The 19,693-nt window shown below is 33.1% G+C and overlaps 1 protein-coding gene across 13 annotated transcripts in view; it reads right to left on the bottom strand.

Annotated features, from left to right (window-relative positions):
* The window catches only part of LOC124367694 (ral GTPase-activating protein subunit beta), a 101,226-nt gene that overhangs the window by 64,215 nt on the left and 17,318 nt on the right, over positions 1–19,693 (bottom strand). For 8 of the 13 annotated variants that reach the window (XM_046824729.1, XM_046824730.1, XM_046824731.1 and 5 more), the window contains 5 exons: positions 14,840–15,004; positions 14,152–14,247; positions 12,544–12,693; positions 11,432–11,491; positions 8,461–8,565 (listed from right to left, as the gene is read on the bottom strand). In XM_046824729.1, the coding sequence (XP_046680685.1) occupies positions 8,461–8,565; positions 11,432–11,491; positions 12,544–12,693; positions 14,152–14,247; positions 14,840–15,004 (576 nt within the window). The remainder of the gene's footprint in view (positions 1–8,460; positions 8,566–11,431; positions 11,492–12,543; positions 12,694–14,151; positions 14,248–14,839; positions 15,005–19,693) is intronic. The other 5 variants (XM_046824734.1, XM_046824741.1, XM_046824735.1 and 2 more) reach the window with 2 other exon arrangements.

Genomic DNA, 19,693 nt, shown 5'->3' with positions numbered 1-19,693 from the left:
AGACAATAACTAAAATACTGGGGGTGCATGAGGAATAAAAACCTGCAAAATATTATGTTGGAAAACCTAGAAAAACTTAAATATTTGTTGCATACTTACACAATATTATGTCACTAAACATAACAAAATTGAAATAAAATATTTATTTCACACATTAACACGTTCATGATGATGTGTACCCCATAGGGGATCTTTCACGACGCAAAATTCATGATTGGATATACATATGCACTGGGCATTGGGATTACACAATATTATGTCACTAAACATAACAAAATTGAAATAAAATATTTATTTCACACATTAACACGTTTCATGATGATGTGTTCCCCATAGGGGATCTTTCACGACGCAAAATTCATGATTGGATATACACTGGGCGTACAATTGCTTAAATTTTTAGGAAAATTAATTTTGGAGATGCCTCTTTGGGGTACACTTATAAACATTGAAAAAACACATCAAAATAATTTTTTTTTTTTTTCAAAATTATGAAGCCTACATACTTTTCTCATTATACTTCGATGTTTTGCATAAAAAAATATTAATTTTTTGCCATTTTTATTGAGAAATTCAATGGAATATTAAAATGCCTGGAAAATTGTCGTCGTGAACGTGTTAAGATTTTTAGAATCTACATTAAAATAACTGATTTATAGAATAAATGTTTTAACTTAAAAAATTACAAACTTAACAAGGAGTATTTTTGATTTTTGAAATATACTATGAAAAATAACTTGGAATATCGAATTAACTAAACTTATTTTAAACACTTTCACTCTTTAAATGTTTAATGATATGATACCATAACCCATAAAAGCCCCAGAAATACATGTAAATAAATACCTTTGATTGGATAAGAGAACTGAATAAACAATGAGGTGACTTTCTCACTTAGGTGACAAAAACTACAACTACAGTTTACAGTTTCCTCAACGAATCACACTCAGGTTCAGACGACTGTGACCTTCACAGACCATTCCATCCTAATGATTCAGTCATGATTGATAGTGCATGAAAACGACTATCAAAACATAATCTGTTATGTTTATCAAAACATACACTGTTATGTTTATCAAAACGTAATCTGTTATTATATCAAAGAATTCTGTTGAGTCGCAACAGTCTTTCAGTGTGCAGAACACAAGTTTATATATTAGATGTTATGTACATATAGTTTTATTTTTAGGTATTTAATTTTGTATCAAATTTTGCAATTTACAATGTTTTGTGTTCAAATTGTAAAGTTTTAATGGTAATACCTTCTAGTACAAATCATACTTTTATAGACTTAAAAAGGATGAAGAAGTTGCAACTTGAAAAACAACAGAAAAATAAATTTCGAATACATTTTAGTAATTTAAACTACTTAAACTACTACTGTCTGGAAAATTGTAAATGCTACCTTACTAACCATTGATGTAGCAGTCTTCCTCTTACCTGAATTACCTAGGGAATTCAGTTTTATCAGGGAATTTAGCAGTGATTTGTAAAATAGCAAAAATCTACAATGATATTTGTGAAATGTTCACGAAATGTCTATATAATAACTTTGTGTCAGTAAATGAAAATCATTTTTATACTTTATTTTTTGTGGTCAAAAAATTATTCAAATTCGAGTAGGAAGTGAAATGTAATCAATACTGTGGGTGACAAAATGAGTCTGCACTGAGCCTGAACAACCTCTAGATCTATAGATTTGGAACTTGAATTCTTAACTTTTACGTTTTACTGTAATAGATGTGTAGATGTACTATCAGTATAATGTAATAATATTAACACAGTAATGATAAGTTAACTAAACCACTAATATTATTTTTAAAGGTAACCCAACTATATTCAGAATACTGGTTAAAGCATTAAAATAATTGGTTTTTCACAATACAGTAGAGTCCCGATAGTTCGAGTCTCGATAGTCCGAGGTTCCGTTAAATCCGAGCACACATGTAAAAAAATAAAATGTGATATTGACATATTTGTACAACACACTCGAGAGCATGTCTGTAAACTGAGTGCTAGGCTACTTGGAGAAGCCGGCAGCCTGACTCATCAGTGCCACTTCATTTGCACCGCCCCACCCCTACCCTATTGTCAAGGCCACGGAACATCGCGCCCCGTATTGTCTAAAAAATAAATCAGTCCGTTGCTCATCACGTTCGACTGCGGTACGGTTGTTCTAGATTACGATCGCAGTGCGCTTACCCGTCTGTTATTTACAACGTACAGTACTTGTTGTCTAAATATTAAGTTTTGGTAAAAAAGTATTTTCTGAAGTGTTTATGTGTTCATTGTACAGTGAACTATGAGTTCAAAAAAGTAAAAGAAAGTTTGTACCGATAAAAACAAAACTAGAAGCTCTTAAAAGACTTGATAAAGGTGAAAACGTTTAAAAAAATTAGCTGCCGAGTATGGAGTTGGTGAAGTGACAGTTGGTGACTGGCGAAGGAATCGCGATAAAAATTGAAAAAATTTGCATCAGAAAAGTGCTCGGAAAAGTGTACTAATGAGCGGAAGTCTATGAAGAAAAGCAGAGTATGAAAAAACTAGCGAGGCTCTATTTTTATGGTTTTGTCAACAAAGAAACAAAGGTTGTCCTATTTTCCGGACCTATTTTACAGGAAAAGGCATTGTACTTTCGCAATGAAATCAATGAATGTGAGGAAGATTTTACGGCAAGTGTAGGATGGCTTGACTGTTGGAAAAAAAACGTTATGGCGTGAGGCAGTTAGAAATTTGTGGGGAGAAACTTTCGGCGGATTCCGAGGCGGTTGTTCAGTTCTGTGAAAAGTTAAAAAATCTTATTAAAAGTGAAAATTTAACACCTGATCAGATTTACAAACTGTGATGAAACTGGTTTGAATTTTAAACTTTGCCATCAAAAACTCTAGCTTCATGGGAGGAAAAAAGCTGCTCCAGGTCACAAAAAAAGCAAAGAGAGACTGACTGTGCTAGCCGCTTCAAACGCGTCGGGAAGCCATAAATTAAAACTAACTGTCATTGGCAAGTCTGCTAAGCCTCGTGCGTTTAAAAACATGTCTATTTCAACGCTTCCAGCAACTTATACAAACCAAAAAAAAAACGCATGGATGGACAAACAAATTTTAAAAACTTTTTTTAAACCAAACTGGTTTTTTAGTGAATTTGTTCCTGAAAACCAAAAAGTTTTTGAAGAAAAGCAACCTAGCCTCTCAGCCTTACCAAGCCATCTTAACACTTGATAACGCAGGATCACACCCAGATGAAGGGGAACTGATCGAACATCACGCACGATGTTTTTTTGCTCGCTGAACGCTGACCAGCCTCATTCAGCCTATGGACCAAGGCGTACTTGAAACTTTGAAAAAAAATGTACAGACGCCGTTTGTTGCAATCAATGTTTAAACAAATCACTAATGAGAGGCAACCATAAAAAGATTTCTTGAAAAAGTCACAATCAAAGATGTGTTATTTATTGATCGCTGAAGCTTGGAGCGATATTTAAACCAGAAACAATCCAGAAATCACGGAAGAAAATCAGAGTGTGTAAAATTGAAAATGATGATGAAGAGACGATCTACCGTTAATAAATTTAATAAACAGACTTCCTGGTTGCAATGGGACAAATCAAACTGATATTGGAAAGTGGATGAGTAGGGACGAACAGTTAGAGACAACAGACGACACCATAGTTGAGATGGTCACAGACATGACAGCTGACGGGAGTGAGGAAGAAGAAAGTGTGCAGGAGACAGACCCGGCAATGACTCACAGCGACGGGTACGCGGCACTGGATGCGGCCCTGCGCTACGTAGAGCAGCAAGCAGAGGCAACAGCGGCAGACACGTTACTGCTTCGGCGGTAGGTAGAGAGACATGGCTGCCCGCAAACGCTGCAGTGTGGTGAAAACAAAAAACTCTAGACAGTTTTTTTAAGTAAACATTGCATCTTTGGACCTCTGTAAGTAATTTCTTAATGCTGGTATTTGTAATAAAGGCATATTTCTTTTGTTTGCCTTCAGTTTCTAATTATAACCCAAGTGTTCCGTATAATTCGAGTTCTTCACAATTCGAGGTACATTCGGTCCCATTCACCTCGGATTACCGGGACTCTACTGTATACAAATAACAAATTTTGTTGTTTTAAATATTTTAAAAATAATTATTTCTACCTAATCTACTCCTTCAAGAAAATAATTATTTGTATTAAGTGATTTATATTTATGAATGTTTTGACTGTACAATTTAGTAAAATGGAGTACTGCTCAATACCCGTCTATCACATTCCTTTTATAAGTAAACTAACATTATTTTTAACAAAATGGCTGCCATGTGTATTAAATATGACTTTAATTGGCTCTTGTAAAATTTGAATACTATTGTTTGTGAAAATATATCTACCAGTGCACTAATGTAATAACTTTTGTTTATTAAATGTACTTAATCAAACCATTAGTAAAAAAACTCAACAGTTTCATCGAGCACTCCTTTGTTTCTTAGTGAAAATTCAGATAGTTATATATAGAAGAGAATTCTTTTGAAAGCTCATTACAAGTAAGATTGTTATTGTGACTGTTTAACTATCATATGTAGCAAACTATTCTTTCAATGTGATCCTGACTAATTTTGTACAATGAAAGGTACTTTAGAGGAAAATTGTCTGAACCATTATTTCCAACTTTTGTGTCAGCATTTTCCTTGCATTTTTTAACTATTTTATACTTACTCCTAACATTTTTTACATACCTCTTTATATTAGCCTGGTCTATTTTTATTACTGTAAATAATCTTTATTGATGAGCATTTCCGGTGGGCCATTATCACCAATGATTCTTGGAGTTGACACGTTTTTGAAAGTTATAATTATAAATTATAATTATAAATAAGTTATAAGTATATAGAAAGTGTTCAAGGAGTAAATATAAAATAATTAGGGAAATGGAGGGATATAACACAAATACCCAAAGAGGGAACTAGTAGTTGAACTTCATCGCAAGCTGCGGTCCTGACCCATACTAATGGCAACCAATAAAAAACATTCCTCGAGATAGTATCTACCACTAAAATAACAAAATTCAATTTTTGTTTTGAAAAGAACAAGAAGTAATATACATGCGGTGGTACTGAATTAACAGAAAAGCTCCAGCATGTTATAAATGAATGGTGTGCACTGTGATGTTGGTTTTGACCTGCTACAATTGTTTTTCAATGAGAGAATGAGCCTAAGACTCTACACTTAGTCCTTTTACCTTTGTGCCTCCCTTACTTATTTTTAACCCTAAAATCTGAGGCTTCAGCAAAAACCTTTTAGATTTAAGGGCTCATGTTCTCTGATGTCCTTTGGGCCCAACAAATAAACTCCTAAGAATTTATTCCTGATTGTGCATACATGGGATAGTAAGCCATATCTACTCCTGTCACAACATGATAAGTATTATTGTTTTTATTATCTATCTGATACCATAATCAGTAGCCAGAGTTTCTAGTTAAATGACAATTTTAGTACATTAGAACAGTTCAGTAATTGCAAGAATATTCTGCAAAATAACTAAAAGTTATATTAACACAAACTATGAATCCTACAAAAACTAGGTCTTCTCTTCTACTATAAGATTAGTTTCCTAAATTTCACCTTAAACTTTGTTATGTACTCTTTAGTTCTCTTAAGTTTTTTTAGTTTGGTCTTTAATATCACAAGAGTATAAAGCTCTTTTGCTTTAATAGAAGCTGAATCGCTGTACTGATAGTGGCGCAGTGGTCTATTACATTTAGGAAAATACAATCACTTGCAACAAAGTACATCAAAATCTGGCAATTTAAATTCAATGTAGAATTGACAATTTAACCTAGAATCTTTAGTGAATTAAATCAATAAGGATTCTAGGTTTAGGCCTAACCACAACAAATGTGATATAGAATAAAAACTATTGAATTAAGTAAAATGTAGTTAGATTTAAGGAGAAAAAACAATATTTTTAAAACTCCCTTTACAATTACTATAATGTAGCAGAGAAACTGAAAACTACAACTGATGTTGGCAATTAGAGGACATTGTCCCATTATTCTTTACATTGTACGGTGCTGTGCAGTATGCATCTATCAAGGTAAGTTAATGGGTTGATAACATAGTACAGTATTGTGTACTTGTAGCAATTGTACTCAATTACACATTTGAGAAGTAAAGTTTATTTTTAAAAAGGTAACTAAACAACAGCAGAACTTTCAAGATAATAATTAATTATTCAATCTCAAAAATACTACAATAAATTATAAATTTTTTCTTCATCATTAATAAGTATAGAAAAGTCTAAAATTATGTAAAAAGGAAATGTTTTTTGGGACCTCTCTATGCGAGAGAGTGGACTGAGTGGCCATCTAGTAGTCCCATTGAACTACCACAACCCAAAACTAAAATTTTACTACTGGCCACAAACTAATAGTAAGTGAACTGTCACAACACAATGTACATTTCAACTACCTATGCAAAAGTTTTATTGCACAGAAGTTGGAGAGTTGGTTTTACTATTGCGATTTATTGTTTACTAATACACAGGTTTTCATCTATTAAGTAGAATAGAAAGTAAGATGCTGTTACATCATGAGGGCCTTTTTTCTTTCAACCACCAACCTCACGCCATGACAGCCAGACAAATGGCAAATCAGCGGTGAGAACAAATCAAATCAAATCAAATCAAATTCTTTATTGCCTTTATACAAGTTTCACAAGCATGGCATCGTCAAATTAGAACTGGAACAAGAATAAAAATTCAACTTAATACTAAAAAAATATTAAGAACATTTCACAAATATAATATTGACTGTAGGGCATGAGTTATTATATTAAAAAATTTAAAAAATTTAGTTTAAGATTAAAGACTACATAAAAGACAACTTAAAACATTTAGATTCATACATTTTGAGATAGGCTGCAAAATTCAATAAATTCCTTAATGTCATATACACTTAGCTCTATCAACAGTAATTTTAACTCAAATTTAAATTTTTTATCATCTAGACAACAGTAGTCAATCATGCATCTTCCCTGCTACAACATTTGTCACTACCGAGTTCAAGTAGTTAATTTGCACTGAGCTACAGTTACATACAAATGGCCACTTCTATTGATTCTCCTACCAAATGTAAATTGAGGAGTTTTATTTGTTTTCTGCAAGTAGGAGGGAATAGTGCAGCAGAAATCCATCTGTGAATGTGCTGTGTTTATAGAGAAAACATCTTGAGCGATGTGTGTGAATCGCAAAAAAGTCTAAAGATGGCTGAATGTCAAATTCGATTATCAATTCAAGGAATGTCAAAGCTGAAGCCATCTGGCAAGTGTTGTGGGTGTCAGTCAACATCTTTGGAACAGCAAGTACAAATCTTTTTGTAGCCTTTTTGTTGAGTAACAATAAAGTGAAGAGAATATCTTGAAACTTCTGAAAATTCCAAAGACAAATCACTTATTGTGAATCTACAGTTTTCTTAAATAAAGCACTTTGTCAAATTGTTCAAAAAGGCCGTCTGTGGTGAAAATGTCGCAACCTTGACTTCCTTCATCATGCACATCAGTTTGGCCATCTTTAAACTTTCTACACCATTCATGTAGAACACCATCACTCATAATGTTTTCTCCGTAAATACGGTACATTCTTAGATACATTTCTGCTGCACTATTCAGTCCTGCTGTGAATAACACTCTTCAATTAACATTTGGTGAGAGAATCAATAGAGGTGACCATGCTTATGCGACTGCAGCTCAGTGCAAACTGACTACTGCAACTAGGTAATGACAGATGTCGTAGCGGGGAAGATGCATGATCGACTACTGCGCACATTGCAGACCTGCAACATGTCTAGCTGTCATGGCGTGAGATCGGAGGTGGAAAAAATAAAAAATGACCCTCGTATTAACAGATCAAAGTGAAACCAATAATCTAGCCAGACCGAAAAGTTTTTTCTTATGTTCATGTAGGTTGTCCATACATTACCTCAAGAACAGTTTGGTATACAGTGGAGAGGAGTTAGCACCAATGTTAATCTCCGACAAATTAAATACTAATGGACAGCTGGGATTTTGACCCAAAGTAGAATACAAGAGCCAGAAGTAGATTCTTTTTGACCTTGTCAAACATATGTATACATTTCTTGATCAGGGCGACAAGGCAAACTCAACTATGATGCCAGAAAAATAATTAATTCAAACCAGAAGCACTACTAAATGCTCTAAATCTGAAATAAGCACCAAGATCGCTTAACTCCTCAGAGCCAGTTGTAGAAGTGTTAGACATAACTAACTACATTAGTAACAGTAACCCATCAATCGAAGAGATAAAATATAAGTTGAATTAACTGCATCGCTGTAATTGTATAAAAATATGATATAATTTTTATATATTATCTTTACTATGTATCTAAATTATTGTGATATTATTTTACAAAGAACTGAAGAGTTACTGATTTCTTGAAAATATAACTTAGAGATACTCACAAGTAGCACTGGATGTTGAGGAAGGGCCAGAGTTGACCGGAGTATGAGCAGACGATGTATGTATGCGGCTGGATGTCAGGCCAATCAAAGAAGCCTTAGGGATGCCTGGATACAACATCTTAGTATAACTGCTTCTGACATTCTCATGTTGTAAGCATATTATTTGATAAATTAAACGTTTTCCTATCTCATTCAGTTTCCATTACCACATAAAACTTACATCAACCAAAGTAGATTTAAAAAATAAATTTCCCTCATTAATTGTAATGGTATAGTAACTATTGTATCTCCATTACATTAAATTACTAACTTAATATTGTTTTAAAGAGGACTATGAATACAGTTCTGTGATTTCCATACTTCTAAATAAAGTGAAAAAAGAAGGCCAAAGTTAATATCCACACAATTTTGTATGGATGTTAACTTTAAGAATGGACAGTTTCTGTAATTCAATTCCAACATTTGCAGCTTAAATCTTGATTTTCAATTCAATTATGATTGCAACTGCTATTACTACTAGTCCTAACTAAAAATGTGCCTAATAACAATACTTTTTATTCTTATTTTAAATTCTGTGTAGATTTCAAATTATGGATTTAATTCAAATTCATTGCAACTTAGTGTATCCATAATTTTTTTACTGAGCACAATGTCACTATGTGTTATCCATATACCATTAAAAAATAATAATGTGTTGATTCCTAAAATTGGGTTCTAAAAAGTCAGATTCTTGGGTAAGGAACTGAATCTAGAAATTCACATTTTTTATTTAGATTATTTGAAATAAAAACTTTTGAAAATCTAAGTGAGCAAAATAAAATTTTTTAAATCAGTTTATAAAGTAAATAGTACCTATATTTTTTTTGTTTAATCATAAAGGCTTGAAGGAGTAGTATACTTATCTTATGTTTGTGCATCAACTTGAAGATACACAGCTTTACCATATACCAGTGACTCTCATAATTGCACACCAGACCGCAAAAATTTCCTAACGTCAGGTACGGAAATTGAAAACAAAACGCGACTCTAAGGCCAACTCCCGTGTCTTAGAGTAGTGCCTAAGATCACACAGCCAACCTGATTTGATGTCTGGGTGTGCAGATAACTCACAATTTTGCTCCAGCAGCGCTCTGTCACTTATCGCTTGGGCAGCACTTTAATGTGTCATGATTGGACTCATAGCACTAATAGGGTTAAGCTCGCATGGGAAATAAATTTAAATTCAAAAAGTAAAAAGCCTTAATTTTTTGAACTGGTACCTGGTAATTAATTTCTTTTTAAATTTTTTGCTTCTTGTTCTACAAAGATCGTTTTAATGAGCTAATTCCTGATTATCAGTGGGTGGATCTGTGGTATTGTGAAATTTCCAAAATTGCTAAATAAAAAGAAAGTAATAAATGTTCCTACAAACAAAAATGGAATATAACAAAATTTATATGATCTAATTTGTTTCTGTGTTTAGATAGGTACTTCTTACTTTTTCAAATATATTATGTAGAAAGAATGAATTTACAGTGAGTAGGGTATTCATTTAAATAGTGATATCCAAGCAATAACAATACATCATGAAGTGTCTCATAAATAAACTAAACTATCTTATGTTTACTCTACCCAATTCATCCTATTGTTTCTGCATTGAAAACACACAAGGAGAAACCAGTCTTGTAAAAAAAATTTGAAAATTAAAACTTGAAATAAATTCAGTTAACAGACAACAGGTGAAGTTATAAAAGCGTCACAGAGCTTCAGTTATTCCAAACCAAAAAGGCCAATAATATGGTACATTGTTTGAAAAAATCTATAAACACTAATATTGTAAACTAATAATTAATCTTATTTATTTATATTTTCACAACAAAGCCTATTTTGTGGAATAATGTTATTCAATCTTTAAGCTAATTCCTAAAATTAATAAGGAAACTAAAACTTATAAACATATTATTACACATACTGGTTCACGAGAAATAACCAATACTAAAATATATTACTCAATTTAAAGTCATGGTTTTCAGTGATAGATTAGGCCAACTTATATTTGCACAATTTTGGATTGCCCATGGGTTTTGGTCATCTGCGGTCACTACAGATTGATTATAACATTGTCTGTAGGCGATGAGGTTTTAAGTTGCTTCCCACATCTGAATTATTTTATGGATATTAAAATGATTTATTTAATAGAGTAGCTTGAAACAAGTGTCTGGTTAAAAACTATCAAGATCTAACTGGTTGCCTCTAAATACATCTTCCTACTTGTACAAATTGTTTCATCCCACTTTTGAATCAAATTTGAGTATAAATTAACATAAACTTTTATTTAATTATAAAAGTACTAACATTAATTATAAGTATTTCGTATCGATAGCAATCAATTAAAAGAGCAACTATTTAAAAAGTCTAATAAATTGCACAATACAGACAATATGATACACATTGATTTGCAAGTTAGATTAATATTATGCAGATGCTGAACAGTTAACTGCTACTACTTTATGTTGCAGTTAGAAAGTTAATTCAGGAGCAAATTAGCATCTTATTACATGTTACTACAACATGCTTTTATTTATATTTAAGATATTTTATTTGATATTATATTTACATACAATTTTAGCTGTTACGGCTTAACAGGAGTGAATTAATTACGTAAATAGCACAGAATATATAACTTATTACTGAATAAAACTAAGGCTAGTGAAACTGACTGTTTAGAAGCAAATGCAACGTGGTGTAATATTTTACATTCTAATCAAATATGTATAATATACGAGTATATAAATTACTTGTAGATTTTAGAATTTATTCACATTTCACCCTACAATAAATTTAAAGTTACAATATAGTTTTCAGTATCATTACCTAGGTGTTGTTAATTCAATATGTTAGGTATTAACAGCTTCATAGCAAGTGACAGTGTTAATGTGCCGGATGCCACATTTCATAATAAAGCAACAACCAATCAAATAACTTATTTTACCAAAATCGTCAAATGTGTGTTGACGAATGAACTCAGCTGAATGGACTAGTTTCAAACCACCTTCAGAGATAAAAACATACACAAAACATGTAAGTATGACCAAATTAATAAATGAGAAACAGATGCAGATTATGAAAAAACAAAAACTGAAATAACAAAAAAAGCATTTTAAAATAAATATGCGACAAGTTCTATGAAACCACTGCTGTAAGATAAAACCAAACATCACGGAACGTGTTCCGAACATTTTAAAGTAAACAATTCATTAGATTCAGTACTGTAAACCCCAAAAAAAGGAAAAAGTTAACCTGTTTCATAATGAACATTTCAATTTTATTTTACGAGCATATACTCATCATTATAATCATTTAAAAATAACCAACCACCCAAAGAACAAAATGAGTAGTTCATTCAGAAAAAAGTGCAAAGCAAATGAAACAAGAGTGCACAGATTTTTATTTGTAATTTCCTTTCTCAGTGAAGTTGTATTTATTTTTACAGTAAAAAAAGTAATTTAATATAAAATAACTCAGTTTTATTACAATATTTAAACCCAGTTAAATGTATTATATTTATGAACATAAATTAGAAAGTAATTTAGAGAAATAACAAACTCCACTGAGAGGAAAAGATAGACAAGAAATGAAACTGAAAAACAGAAACCTTAACCAGGGGTTGGTTAATGCTCTGAGTATTATAAAAACATTTTCGGATATATTTATTTAATAAAAATCATGTCACAAAATTTCTCAAGTAATTTAAGAATTCTACATGTTTATATTAAAAAAAGACTATTATCAAAAATATACTGCAGGTAAACTGGTATTTCAAAGAAATATCTACAGATTGTCATCCTGTAAAAATAAAAGTACTTCATGAACTTAATTTTCAACATGAAATTTGAATTAGAGCTACATTACAAAACAATTATACTTGAATTAACACTACACTACAAAAGAAATGTAGCAAATCCTACATTTATTTGCAACAAATTTTATTTAAAGCTACTAAATTACTTGTAAATAACAACTCACAACAAATACAAAACGTTAAAATCTTAGAAAAATATTTTTTTTAAGCATTAACCAACAAGGAAGAGGTGACAAGCGTACCCTTAGTGACAGCAGAGGGGGTGACACTAAAGCTCTTAGCGAGTCTCCGCACAGGTGGCGGGGTAGGAGAGTGAGAGGGGGGGTGAGTGTCCTTCTTTTCCCGCTCACTCAGCTCGCTAGTGTCCCAAGTGAGCGACTGAGACGCAATACCTGGAGACACACGGCTACAAACTGTACACTCTTACCATAACATTTACAATGACATGTATTCTTACCATTACATTTACTACGTCATATTTACATGATATAAACTATTGAATGTCCAGTAAGGAAATAAAAAAGATAGCGCTAATTTCTATAACATTAGGCCACTAGGAAAATCATTACAAAATAAACAAATCCATGCATGCGTTTGTATATCCATTGCTTATCATTAGATTACTGCTGTTGTTAAAAAGTGAAAAAGTGCTGGGAATATAGACCTAACCAGACATTTTGAAATTGTCAGTCATAAGCCATGTTGACAACAAGTTATCCAAAAATGTTGATGATTTTTTTGAGAGAAATTGTTGCTGATATTCATTGGCAATGTTGTTGGTTTTTTTTCTGTGTGGACAACATTACTCACCAGAAGTCGTAACAGGTCAAAGAGTGTTTCCAACATTTGTTGGCAACAATATTGACAGTTCACGGAAAGAGCAACATTGTTGGGAATACTTCCCCTTCCTCTGTTCCGGCCACGTGCTCGGTTCCGGTGTTCAGAATGACTCATGTCATGTGCCACAAATGGTACGTTGTGTATTTTAAAATTAATTTATTGCTGCTCTAGATATTCAAAGGTGTAGTTTGGTTTATTATTGAATGTGGATAATGATTTTGGCAATTTTGAGTGGTCACAAAAGGAAGTGCAAAATGTGATTGAGCTGTATCGTGAGAAGCAAGTCCTCTGGAGTCCAAGTGATGCTGATTTAAAAAATAGAAACCTAAAGAACTATGGATGGAATGACATATCTCTAGAAAATGATTCCGAAAATTTGAAATTCACGCCAAAATTAAATCTTTAGAGGAGCAGTTTCAAAGGAGTGTAAGAAGAAATTACAGTGTTTTTGGGTGTTGACATCTTGGAAATAACTGGTAAAACGTTCAAAAAAGTGAGTGAAAATGTTGCCAACAAACAAAACTTTTAATAGTCCCCAACATTTATTTGCTGTTAACTTTTGTTGCTGGCAACAATATGTTGCCAACTTTAGGTGTAAACACAGCTTATATAAAGGTCTGAATATCAAAGATGAAGATTTGAATTTGCTTACTTCTCGCATGGTTAATAGAATGCATTATGTACAAATTAGTAATAAGAATGGAATAAAGGCAGTACAAACAAAGTAGCTTCTAGTTTCAAAAAATAATGAAATTTGGGGTTTATAAGAAACATATTTTATTGCCACTTGGTATTTATATAACATACAAAACTGTCTTGAGAAAAAAAATCAACATTATTTCTACTTGGTATACAGATGATTCATATTTTAAATTTTCAGGAAAACTGTCAAAGTAGGAAGTGCAATTAATTATTTATTCAGAACTATAAAAAATTATTTTGAAACTCTGAACCTAGACTTAAATTATAATATTTTGAATATAAAACAAAGAGATTTAAAACTGTTTTACCTAGGAAGGCATCAACCTGACCGGCAATGCCCTTGATGGCTTTGAGAAAGTTGAGAGGCAGTACAGACAGGCAAGGGTGTTGACAGGGATCCACCACTGCAATACAAATTAAAGTTAGGATCCTAATTGTACCCAGTAAGATTACAGATTCATATACAAGGTATAAAAAAAGTCCTGCATGGGCTTGATAATATCCGAACAATTACAGATAAAGCAATAAAACTTGGTACGTCATTACTGCACCTACTTTTGTCATGTTAGGAGGATGGCCTGCAAGGAGTCCGAAGGAAATCTTAAATGAGAGCATAGGTTGACTAATATATCAAATTAAAGGTCTTTATTAGTAGAGTACAATGCCGCAAATCCGACCTCACAGGGCTCACTCTTTAAAAAATTATGCTCGTTTAAAGTTTAAAAATGTACAATGTATGTATACGAATCCTCACTCCATATACTGAATTCGTTTACTGATTGATACTTTGATTTTAATAAAACATGTTTACAATTCTTTTTTTGATTGTTCAGTAAATAAATTATGTAATAGGCATTTATTCATCTCCTAATCTATTGAAAGGCCGACATAAACAAAAAAACAAGGTATGGCAGATTCCTTTAGGTGACATTTTAATTGTGATGGACTATGTGAAAATTGACTTGATCCTTTTGCTGTTGCTCAATTCTTACTGACCCGTCTCGCTGGTGAGCGCGAACTGTAAGAACTTGTGTGTCTGGGAGATAACAGTGGGACGACACAGGTCAACTGGGTTGCCGATGCAGTGGAGAAACCTGAACCAGCACTGGGCGATGCAGGAGTTGGTCATCCCGGGGGGAATCAGTGCAGAGTCTTCCTCCACTGGAACAAGGAGAAAACCCAATATCAACATCTCTACATGCAACCCATCTACATGAAAACCCAACTGCAATCTCTACATCTCAAATCAAACCTTAATTTCAAATTCTGCTTTCATAAGAAATATTTATAAGTTGTAATGTGAAAGTTGTTGTCATATCCAACCTAATGTGATGACAGAGTAGACTGAAAGCCAGATTTGAACTTATAATATGAGTTTTATATGTGACTTATATGAAGGATATGAGTCATTTACTGAAAATGCACTGCTGATATTATGGTTAACTTTTTAAAGCATTACATAAGTATGAAAAGACATACTTGAACTCCCATGAAATTTACAAAACGTATAATACAGCAAACATTTATTCTATTTTAAATTTTAAACTAAACTAATGCATTTAATATTTTTAGTTTTTTGTGGTTATGACTGTAAAATATAAAACACAAATTTAAAAGGGTACAAATGCGAGTTTATTTGAGAAAACAGTATAATTACAATTTAGATTTAAACTTATTGCAAAAAGTAATAATTCCCACTATTAGAAAACGTTGACATCACAGTTTTACCAAGTCACTCTAAAAATAGCATGGGCAAGTAAGGGGAAAAAATCTTCCAATCCCTCTCGCACCTCTCCCTTACCACAACTAGGTGGGAGAAAGTGATCAAGCTAGCCCGTGTGACAGTCACAAACACTTACATTTACAAAACGTATTTTCATTTGTCACCCGGCCAGATATTGGAGTTGCCAAATTTGACAGGTTTTACTGTATATGAATTTATATCTCAATACAACAATAATGGCTACTAGTGTTGGCAAATAATTATAACACAAAACCCTGAGGATTAGATTTTGACTCTTTATGTACTGTACTATTTTTAACTTCCAAAACAATAATAATAACAACATAGGAGAAAAAGTACACAACTTGAAAAAGTAACCTGAACAATTGGGAACAGAGCTTTCTTAGATAAGGTTTTAACATCTCAATCTGAACCAAAATCGGGGAGCAGTACTGACCAAGAACTGAACCAATGAAAAAACTGAAACCAACACACATGCATGCACAAAATTGGAATTCTCATTATTTCTAGAGTCACCCAAATTCACGACTGAAAAATTGTTTTCTTCATCTTACTTTAATTCTTTCCTCTTCAATTCGCAACGATCCAAATTCGCAAAAATAATTTTAAGGGATAAAATATCCCTACAACAAGTTTTTACAAAGAAGGTTCAATAAATCTAATAATGAAACATGAAACTGAGGTCCATATTTTTTCCTGCATACACATTACACACATACATGTTATAAACATTATGTTTTAAATTAATTACTCATCAAAATGTGAATTAAACAAAATAATGATAGTATAAAATTCATCATGTTTCACCATTTTAATTGCTCCCATTGTGTATTACAATATAAACATTTATTATAAGATCTAAACTTTGCAGACTACAGTTGTGTCACAGTCGCATACTAGACATGGGAAGCCAAATGCTATTAAACTTTCTAAGCTGTAAGGAATTTAAAACAATGCATAACAATAGTTTTTTGTAGTTTCAGCTCAAAATTGACAAAATTAAATTATAAAATCCTTGAATTGTGTGTTAAAAAAATAGTACCCTTTTAAATCATCACAAGCTTCAATATAAGAAATGTTATATGGTAGTAAATATAAATGTAAGTAAAAACGTTATTTAAGAAAATCCACAAATCCAAGAACACTTACTGTACAAGTAGAAATGTAAATGTGACAACAAACGAAATTCAGAAACTACATTGTGAATATGCAAAACTCTTAAACACAAGTAAATGGAACTGATAACTATGGAAATGTCATGGAAATATTTATTCTCACACACGACTAGAGACAGGTCGAGTGCTTATGAGTAATGACATGAATATTTTGGTAGACAGTGAACAGGCAGCCAACCATCATTTTTACCCTCATAATAGACGTGATCGTCAAATAGCCAAAACCATCATTGCCTCATTATTAAATCATGATTTAGTTTTGTGAACATTGATTCTTAAATGGAGGAAACCTTGCATAACAGATCTTAAAAATAAGTAAAGAGAAAAATTTTATTTTGGGTCTGCGAATGTTGTTTCCTTTTAGTTGTGTTTAACCCTCTCCCGCTCGTATTGTTTCCAGGCGCTCACGGTGCTTCTAACCTCAATTAATTCGCTCTGCCCATCGTGCTCGGTCAAAATACGCGGCACCTCAACTTACACACGTTCTGTCATTGTAATTAACTATAATTATATATATTAATTATTTTACTATATATTGGTTCAATGAAGTTGATTGTACGAGACCAGGGAGGGGGCACACGGACAGCTGGGCGCCGGGTTGTTTGTTGCGCAGTTACTTGGTGAAGGTCACTGTCTGGCTCGCCGTCACTGCCCCTGCCACTGTGATCACTTCAAACTATATCCTCAATGTCACCAACCACTTCACAAAGCTCTGGTACATCACTACACTCACTTGAATCGTCGCAATCACTACTAATAACGAGATCGATTTCACTGTCACGAAGTGTACGACTACAACCCGCCATTGTTTCCGCACAACTAATATAAATAGCAAAATAATGGAATAAATCTACTGTAAAAGTAAAGTAAATGGTCTCCTGATAGCAAACAACCCGTAGTAGTACCAAATATTGCTACTCGAGAGCAGCACTTATCGGCTCTAGGGGGTAAAGCAGTGTGTGCCGATCTGTGCCGTTTAAGCTGCAGTGGCTATGTGGTGGCCGTGCCGGTTCATGCCTTGCGAGCAGGAGAGGGTTAATGCATGACATCAATTTTTTGTCTTCTTATGGATTAAAACTTACTCTATATTCTTATACTATTTCTTAATTAATTGTCTTACGAAAACTTCAAGTAAACAAGGAAATACACAAAAACACTTTGATATAATATGATGATATTTACTACTGAAACCGTATGTTGATTCTGATTTCAATTTAGGTAGATCTTGATTTTCACACTAGGACTTTGAAGAGCCAGTTGTAGTGAAAAGACATTTAGCTTTACCCCATAAGATTAATGTTACACTTCAAAGTACCCTTATTTTTAGTCATAGTGAGTGATGTGTCATTTTAAAGATATAACTAATACACATTTTAACACTTTTTTATACTCTCTAGTAAAGTGTATACTTTAATAAATAAATGATGAACTACAAAAATGTTTTATTTTTCTGATTTACTAATACAAATATTGTAAATCCTAAAAGCGTTTGAATGCGTATTAATATACCGGGTGCTTCAAAAAAATGTATACACTTTAAACTATCGTAGTTTTCCCACTCTACAAGGCTAATGTTGTATTTCTTCGCCAGGTGGCAGCATAATCGTCCCATTATGTTATATTGTTAGTTGGAATTTGTAATATCAACATGGCGGACGTACGTTTGAGTTTTGAAGAACGTAAGCAGGTTATTAAGTGGTACTGGAAGTTTGAGAATGTAAATGAAGTTCAAAGACAGTGGAGAAGGGATTATGATACAGAACCACCTTCAAGATTAACAATTACACGCATACGAGACAAATTCGAAGTTCATGGAACAGTGTGTGATGTGCATAAAGGTCATTCAGGTCGACCTCGAACAGCTACAAGTGATGAGTCTTCAATGGCAGTCTTGGAACTGTTTCAACGCTCTCCTAACAAATCTTCAAGGCAAGGTGCACGTGAAAGTGATGTAAGTGCTAGCAGCGTGCTACGCATTCTGAAGAGAGGCAAGTATCGTGTTTACATTCCAAGGCTGGTGCAACAGCTAAGTGACGACGATCCAGATCGAAGGTTGCAATTCTGTGAATGGGTTCAGGAGATGGTGATACGTGAACCGGAATTTATGGGTAGCATAATTTGGTTGGATGAAGCCCAATTCAAACTTAATGGAACTGTCAATAGGCACAATTGTGTTTACTGGGCTGAAGGCAATCCTCACATTACAATTGAAAAAGCTGTAAATTTTCCTGGTGTAAATGTGTGGTGCAGTTTGTCTTCAAGGGGACTCATTGGACCTTTTCGATTTGAAGGTACTGTAACTGGTATTAATTACCTAACAATGCTTGCTGATTCCATATTTCCTGCCATTCGTGTATTATACGGTAATGATAATTTTTATTTTCAACAAGATGGTGCCCCGCCGCATCACAGGGACGTACGAGCTTACCTGGATCAAAATTTGCCGGGCCAGTGGATAGGACGCAGGGGGCCAATCGAGTTTCCAGCACGCTCTCCAGACCTTACACCACTGGATTTCTTCTTATGGGGCACAGTAAAAGATGAGGTGTACAAACGTAAACCATGTAATCTAGACATTCTTTGGAATGAGATTCAAGCTGTGTGTAGAGAAATCTCATTGGACGTTTTGATACGATGTACAGAATCAGTAGTGACTCGTATTCGGAATTGTGTTGATGCTGCAGGTCACCAATTTGAACAGTATTAACATTTGTTATTTACGTTTCATTTACATTGGACTTTAAGCTTTCTAATTTCCTGAAATTTTACTTTGTAGAACGGTAAATAAATTTTTTATGGAAGTTCAAAGTGTGTAAACATTTTTTTGAAGCACCCAATATATTTAAAATGAGAAATTTTCTATAATTCTATGACTAAAAATAAGGTCTGAGAAGTGTTTGAGATGCTCAACACCTACTGGCTCTCAACACT

Source organism: Homalodisca vitripennis, chromosome 8, assembly GCF_021130785.1.
Source record: "Homalodisca vitripennis isolate AUS2020 chromosome 8, UT_GWSS_2.1, whole genome shotgun sequence".
NCBI classification, from domain to species: domain Eukaryota; kingdom Metazoa; phylum Arthropoda; class Insecta; order Hemiptera; family Cicadellidae; genus Homalodisca; species Homalodisca vitripennis.
This window is presented reverse-complemented; position numbering and strand designations above follow the sequence as displayed.